An 8,175-nucleotide genomic window follows, 5' to 3' on the forward strand; every position below is an offset into this window, starting at 1 on the left:
AATCTGGTCATAATTTAACAAATTAGCTTGCAATATTTTTGTGAATGTGTAAATGTTAAGACTAAATTTGTTGAATTTCTTAGAATTAAGATCAAATTAATAAAATATGTCAACATCGATAATTAAATTTATTATTATACCAAATAAAATTGTAAATAATTGATGAAAGATATAAACACATAATTCATTATTCATAATTGTTTACTTTTAAAATTTATAGAGATTAAATTTCTTTTAATTTTTATAAGAAAAACTAGAGAAATGTTTTCGCCATTTTCTCTCCAACTTCCTCACCAACTTTGATCGAAGATGACTGCAAATAGAATCTTAAACTTCATATATATATATATATATGTGTGACAGAATTCGAATAACATAGTGTTATAGGCTTTTTGACTTTATATGCAACAATTCAATATCCAATAAACCAAGCAGGAAATGAGACAAGTGGAAGCCCAAATTTAAGCTTTATAGAAATACAGATACAAACCGTGATGTGACATGTTAATATTTAAAAGAGCAAAGAGAACACCATGATTAACTTTTAAAAAAGCAAAGAAAGGATGAAATTGAATAAAAATAAAGAAGAAAAAAAAGAAAACCGGGGCAACGATAGTGATCAATCAATGCAGCATGAAACAAATACAAAAGAAAATGAGGGTAAACCAAAATGGAGGCCCCTATTACACCATTTGGTTCAACATCATTGTAACAGTATCATATCACTTAAAAGGTTTAAAAAGACTAAAAGAAAACAGTTGAAAGGGGGAGATTTTTCTAATCTAAGCTGCTATCTAGACCCTATTTTTATATATTTAGAATTTTCATACAAAAGACCAGTTTATGAACATGAAGCAGATACAGTGAGCATTCTCTTCATCATTTACCACTTTCCAAGCCACTGCTCTTTCATAAGAGACTGCTCTTCCCATGCTTGATAAACAAATGCCACCTTGTAGGCACATAAAACCCTGCTCAATCAAAACAAACCATGTATCTCAAATCAACAGCAATATTAAATAAATAAATTAATCCCTCTACATAAATTAGTTATTTCTGTTATTAAAAATTAACATAACTGGTGGAATAATCAGATAATAACATCATGCTGATGTATAATAGAAATTGAACTGAATTCTAATACAGAGGTCTCTATGTTACTTTTATCCAATTGCTTGGGATGAAATTTTGATAGCTAAAAAATAGATTTTTTATCTAACAACTCAATCACCATTTATGTTTGGTACCAAGTGGTTAAGACTGGATAATTTATGGACATGAAGATTTGATATTATATTCCTCCTTTATGTATTTGTTTTTCAGTTTTTCCATTTATCCACAGTATATATATGTGTGTGTTCATATATGGGAAAATGAGAAATGATTTAGAAGAAAATATGACCTGCTGCATTACTTGTGGGAACTCTGCAAAGAGGGCTTTTCTTCCATTTTCATCAAATATTTTTTCCAAGCTTATGTCCTGAAGGGCTACCAATGTTGTTTCAAGCATGTCAAGTCCTGCTTGATTGCCAAACATAAAAATCGGCAGTGCCTGCATATATTACCATGTATGTTTTATATATATATATATCGCTAAAATTTGCAAAAAGAAAAAAACACTAATGCTGCAAACTGATGTTATAAGGATTTTTTTCCAACAAAACAATTATTTCTTATCTAAGGTTTTAAGATAAGCAAACAAGGTGTTATAGTAATTCCCTGGATCAATTTAATTTCTAAAAATTAAACTAAATTAAATTTTAATAAAATTAGTATTATTATTTAAAAAATGACATAATTTTTTTATTAATAACTCAATTCTAAATAAAAGATATTAACTTTTTATTTTAATAAAAAAATAATATAATGATTACATTAATCTATTTAAGTATTAATTTAATAATATCCCTATGAGACCTATTACATACTTTCATCAAACAAGCAAGCATCAACTTTCCAATCAAGAATTATTTCCATAGTAAAGTGCAGAAAATATAAATAGTGAAAGTTTGATATATTACTAAAATTAAGTGCGAAATATGATTAGATTATATAATAAATATAAAATTTTAATTATGAAAAAAATTATTCAACATTTTATTTTTAATTTTTAAACATTTCGTTTATTTCTAAATAAAATTAAATTTTAAATATAAATTTTTTAAAAATAATATAATATTACAATAAATAAAATAAAATACTCTCATGATAAGTAAATACCTTCATAGAGCAACATAGAATTGCATCTGTGTGATGCCAAAGCGATTTTAGAATGGATTCATTTCCTTCCTGTTTGAGCAGTTCCATCCTTAGAAAGCACCTTCAAACAGATATACTAATAACTAAGAATTGGGTTCAAAATGAAGAGAGAAAAAAAAAAAAAAAAAAAAAAGAGATTTGATTGACACACACCTATAGCTTTGACAAATCCAACGAGCTAGTGTCTGTGCTTCAGGAGAACCAGGAGGTGACTGAAAACCAGCATGAGAGCCAAAGTTGGAAGGAGACAGTGCCAATGCTACCCTTTGAACCGAGGCAATGATACTACGAACGTACTGTCGAGCCATAGCAGCTATATTTTCTTGAAGGTGGATCTCACACACAAATTGGAATGCTATTGTCATCACTGATTTTGAGTTCCCACATCGACCAGAACGATCACCGGTTGTTCGATTTCCAGCAGTTCCAACTTCAAGTGTGGAGGCAAGATCAAGTGTACGACTTGGACTTGATGCATCCTAACATTAGAATCGAATTCGATTAGTAAGGGACTAACATAGTGAATGAAAACGAATAGACACTTACCGTTCCGGAATCGAGGGGAATGATGCGGAAACCGGAAGGAATAATAAGTGCATCATCGGAGAATGAAGCATCAATGGGGGCAAAGATGAGTTCCGCACAGCTTCCAACTGCATTCTCATCAACTCCACTACACAGCTGAAATATTCATTCAAGTGATCATAATTATATTGGTCCATGCCATAAAATAATTTCAATTGAAAGATTGTTAGCGACTTTTAAGTACCTGTAAAAGGAAGATATCACCAGGCATGATCATGTCATCTCTATAGTGACCCATATTTTCCAGCTTAATCACCTCCATGAACTGTAATAAACACATAAAAGCTAATTTTAGGCTATATATTGCCAATTTGATAGCGAGGATTCGACACAAATTTGTACCTCTTCATGCTCGATTGTGTGAGCCAAGGGAAGAATGACCTGACCACCAAAACTTCCACCTCGAGACATCGGTAAACTACAGGGACCAGCTTTGATAGCAGCAGCAGAGTAAGCATCAATGCCACTATCAGCCCACTCCGATCGATGTTCTCGTAAGAATCTGAGAAGTATTGCTGGAGGCACATTCTAACAAATGGAAAGAAAGAACATTCTTGAGTTTTCTTATCCTTCATAACTAGTAATTAGATCTTCTGCTTTAATTCACATACTTGCAACACATGTAGAACTGACCTGCAATAACATGGATGCTTTGGCACATAGAACCGCGGTGCCTACCGAAGGAAATCCATTAGTGTAAGAAAGATTTATACCCATCATCTTGCCAGGAGAGGAGTTCACAAGGAGAGTAATATCATCAGCACCATCACTTTCCAACATAGACCATCCTTCATCAGTAAATCCATTAACAGCCTCATTAAAGCCCCTGGAAATAGAACGAGTTAGATTGCCATAGATATGTGTGTGTGTATGTGTTTCTGTGTGTATACATATGTATATTGAAAAATGATCTGCTGCACAAACAATGTACACTGAAGGGACTAATTTACTCATTGACATATAATATAGGTACGGGACCTGTCAGGTAGTTTAATCGAATTATGAAAGAGTGAGATGAACATACTTGCTCAATTTCTGACTAAGTGCACGTAGAGCTGCAGGTCTTCTTCCCCAACCAGTAACATTCGGCTGAGATATTTCTTGAGAAATCTGCCTTAAATGACGCAAAGCCTGCATAAATGACAAAAAGTCATAAAACTTGTCATATCCAAACCATGAAAAATATTTAATTGTTATAGATTCTAGGAATAGTCTTACATACCGCCATTGTTGTCTTCTGAGCAAGTAATGTTGAGGACTCATAGAGGGGGCGCAACACTTCAGGAACACTCCAGGGCTACGAACAAGCAACAATGTGATACGTTGTCCATGTTAATAGTAATAGGAAGCAAGGTAAGTTGCATATATGTATGTATGTATGTATGTATGTATACCTCCAAATCCATGTGATCAACAATGTGAATGATGGATCCACCGCCTTCACAAGGTCTAATTAGGTAACCACTAGGCAGCATTTCTGCTCTAACGAAATTCGCTGCTGGCGGCATATTCGGACCGTTCTGAGTATTGTTAAGTGATCTTTCACATACCTATAAGAAGCAATATTATCACAATAACAATCAAAACTATAACAGATCAAGTTTTTTACGGTAAAGGAATAACAAAAGGTACAAAGTAAATTAGTAGCATACCACAAGACTACCATCTTCTAAAACAGATGTGTAGCGCAGCAACCAGAAGTCACGAGCTGGTGCCAATGTTGTTGGCGCATAGAGCTGAAAGAAGATGATGAAATTTTATGATACTTTTGTTGAAATTGAAAGGGAAAGGAAAATGGGGGTAGTGAGTGTACCTGCATGTAAAGCAGTTCAATGGTCCCACCGTTTCCAGTGGACAACACGTTTATAACATCCACGGCTCGGCAATCACGGAACCATGACGGCCGATCTTTAAGGATTTCAGCGACCTGAAGGATATATATACAATAAGATCATATGTTCTCACACTTGGCTACGTTAGGATTACAATAACACAAGGAAAGAGAAAATCACACTCTTTTTTTTATTAACTTCGAAAGCCTTCCTTTTCCTTGAATGATTTAGTTTTTATTTACCGGAAAAGCTATGGACAAAAAGCAGGGTTTATTTTAAAATGTAAATTAAATTTTTTTATCTTATTATTTTTTTTGTAAGTTATGTTATAAAAAATTATATAATTGATAATTTCCTTTACTTTTCAAGTTTAATTAAATAAATATTGTAAACATATATATTACTTTCCTTTACTAAAATACATGTATATCATTTCCTTTACTTTATAATTATTTATCTAAACATAAAGTTATAGTGAGAATTTGAAACAAGTCCTATTTTATATCGAAAAATTTTTCTTGAGTTAAAAAAAAATGGACAAATTAAATTACAACCTTGATGACAATTTGACTAAATTCTAAGTTAGAACAGGCATTAACATAAAAGAAAAATAAAAGAATTTAGAACTTTTTAGGTTTTTTTAATATTATATAATTTTTATTCTTTCATAATTTTTCTAATTTAATAAATTTTTGGATTTTTTAAGATTATTTGGAATTTTATGTAATCATTTTCAATTTTTAAATGATTTTTTTTAAAGATTTGTCTTTATTTTTTTTATAATTATAAAAATTTTTATTTAGTTTTTTAAAAAAAAATTAAATATTTTTAATAGTATATAATTTTTATAAAAAGGTTTAGTTGATTTTTTTTTAAATTTGAGGGATTAATTTGTTTAATTTTAAAATTAACATACAATCAAAGAGGCATTTACACCAAAGAAAAAAAAAGGCCTAAACTCCAAAACATTGTTTTGTTATTTGAAAATTTGGATATTTGAGTTGTAAAATATCAAATTTAGTAACTTAATTACTCGAATAATTTCTTCTTCTTCTTTTTTAAATTTTCGAAATAAAAGTTACCCTGGTAGGATCAAGTCCCACAAGTCCGCATGCACGTGCTGCCACTCCAGTGCAACCATGAGAAATAGCAACGATTCCAATAGAATCCGGACCAGGCTGCAGGTATAAGAATCACATGTTAGAAATGAAAGAGTTGTTCATCTTCACAAAAAGGCATGTTATCCTAGGACAGATATAATGTTTCAAAAGAAGCATTTATTTTCATTATTATATTAAACAATGAAGACCCTTAGCCCATGAAGCAATAGAGAAAGTGGGATAGTGGGGTTATCCTCCTAGATATTGACGTAACAAAATTTGTGGGTTTTGATGTTGCTTAGAAGATTAGCAACATTTTTCTACTTTTTTTACAGAAAAGATATTGATCTGGATAATGACAAACCATAATTGAGTATATAGTTTAATGAGTAAAAAGAATAATGACAGAGAGCAAGCAGTAAACCTTCATCCCAGGCATTTGGACCCACTCCACAGCGGTTCCAGTGGCCTTTGATAAAAACTCTGTTAAAGTTTCATCTGCAATAGACAAAAGTCTAGAAACCATACAAACCATATAAGACACCAACAATGGTTTTAATTTTCTGAGAAGCGAGAATAGAAAGTGACATAACGAAAATTAAAGAGAATTCCACCACTAACCCTGCAGGACTGGCATCTCTTGGAGGATGCTGAGGAGTCAAATGGTGTTGATGACCACTTGTCACCACTGAGTCACAGCTTGTATCTGTGGTGGCTAACCCCGCCTGCTGTTGAGACTGTTGGCGAAAGTAGCTTTTTTCATAAACAAGTTGGGAAACTTGTTTTTGTAGCCTATCGTTCTCTTCCATTAACAGTTTATTCATGGCTGTCAACTTCCTGTTTACAGCTTGGAGACGAGATGCCTCTTTCCTTTGTTTTTCTCTACATCTGTGGAAAACGAAAACCCATCATCCTCATCAACTTAACTGAGTGAATTACTATATAAAAAAGGTTGTGGATTCATATATATAAAGAGTAATGACCTGCGATTTTGGAACCAAACTTTGATCTGCTTAGGCTCGATGTTGGAGAGGATAGGGTACTCACGAATGAGCTGTTGACGACGCATAGAGCTAGGCTTAGGACATTCATAGTAAAGACGTTCTAAAGCTTCGACTTGCTCGGGTGTGTACCTCACATATTTCCCATTATCCATTGCTATCTTGTTCCCTTCTTTGCAGGATGAGGTCACCGCCATCATCACGTCTTTCCCCCATCAAAAAAACAAAAACAATAATTTTTTTTTCAAATGCATGCGTAAAAGAATACATCTATAATAGTACTAGTAAAGGAGAAAAACAAAAAATACCCTTTTCTTTTCTTTTTTCTCTCTCTGGGAATTTTTACAAATGCAATCGGATCACCGGCGGGACCTCAAAACTCCATTCGAATTCTCAAAACGATCAAAGAAAAAAAAAGGAAAAGAAAAAATCTTTGGTTTGGGTTGCTGTTGTAGATGGTTTTGTGTTAGTACGGCGAGAGCAAAGGAAGGAACATGTTGGAGAAGATGATAAAGAGGTGTGTTTTTGTTAATGTTTTGCTTGTGGATGGTGATAAAGAAAGAAAAGAGAGGTTTGTGAGAGAGTTTCAGGCTTTTTTTTTTGGGGGGGGGGGGGGGCGGTGTTAAAATAAGGAAAATGGGTGTTTGAAGGAAATGAAAGTGAGGGGGTAGAGTCAGGGAGTTGATATGAAGGGTTGAAAGGAGGAAGATTGGGAGTGTTGGAAGGAAAATTACTTCTCTTTTAAACCGTCTATTTAACTACTTGCTTTTTCCTTTTTTGTTTCACTCCCTAATTTTTGTTGTCAACCTTTTACGTCAAAAATGATTTTTTTTTTAATTTAGGATGATATTCACTTTTTATATAATATTTAAAATTATTTATAATTTTTTACTCAATTTTTAAATAAAAAAATAATACGTTTTACCACGTTCAAATACTAACAACAACGACTACGTAAAAAATAATTAAAATCAAATATAGGAATATTATCTTATATACTATATGGAGGTTTTTTAAGTGTTTTTTTTTATATCTTATAAATAAATTTAAAGTGTAAGTAATGTCTATAATAAAAAATTTAAAAATTAAATATATAAATAACGTGATATTTGTTACATTGTTAACCCATTTATCAAGTTTCTTAAAAAAAACACTATAATTTGTAGTGTATCAAATAATTATCTTAAAATATAAAAGGTAACTCATATATAGAATTAAAATTTGTGACATTCCAAAAATATATTTTTAAGAGAAAATTAAATTTTGTGACATTCAATTAATTATGTTAAAAAAATAGTAGATTTTTAAGAGAATAATGATAACTTAGATAATGACACATTCACGATGTGGGTGAATTTTTTTTTTGTAATAAATATATTTATTAAAATTTCATATAAA

The 8,175-nt window shown here is 31.6% G+C and overlaps 1 protein-coding gene across 1 annotated transcript; it reads right to left on the reverse strand.

The window, feature by feature from the left end:
- Positions 1 to 537: 537 nt before the first annotated feature.
- On the reverse strand, positions 538 to 7,503 carry LOC107900522 (homeobox-leucine zipper protein ATHB-8). The gene is made up of 18 exons (XM_041117181.1): positions 7,086 to 7,503; positions 6,760 to 6,982; positions 6,398 to 6,664; positions 6,201 to 6,291; positions 5,759 to 5,854; positions 4,658 to 4,771; positions 4,497 to 4,580; positions 4,239 to 4,394; positions 4,067 to 4,141; positions 3,869 to 3,975; positions 3,478 to 3,670; positions 3,187 to 3,372; positions 3,029 to 3,109; positions 2,806 to 2,940; positions 2,413 to 2,738; positions 2,221 to 2,320; positions 1,403 to 1,552; positions 538 to 971 (listed from the first exon to the last, which is right to left on the reverse strand). Exons 2-18 carry the CDS (start codon positions 6,975 to 6,977, stop codon positions 825 to 827), a joined length of 2,526 nt encoding a protein of 841 aa, XP_040973115.1. The 5' UTR covers positions 6,978 to 6,982; positions 7,086 to 7,503; the 3' UTR covers positions 538 to 824.
- Positions 7,504 to 8,175: the final 672 nt, after the last annotated feature.

This window comes from Gossypium hirsutum, chromosome A07, assembly GCF_007990345.1.
Source record: "Gossypium hirsutum isolate 1008001.06 chromosome A07, Gossypium_hirsutum_v2.1, whole genome shotgun sequence".
Classification (NCBI taxonomy): Eukaryota; Viridiplantae; Streptophyta; class Magnoliopsida; order Malvales; family Malvaceae; genus Gossypium; species Gossypium hirsutum.

Coding starts and splice junctions, on each gene's coding strand:
- LOC107900522 (XM_041117181.1), bottom strand. CDS start 6,977: ATGATGGCGGTGACCTCATCCTGCAAAGAAGGGAACAAGATAGCAATG. Junction 6,665..6,759: donor GTTTGGTTCCAAAATCGCAG/GTCATTACTCTT, acceptor CGTTTTCCACAG/ATGTAGAGAAAAACAAAGGA. Junction 1,553..2,220: donor TTCTATGTTGCTCTATGAAG/GTATTTACTTAT, acceptor TAATATATGCAG/GCACTGCCGATTTTTATGTT.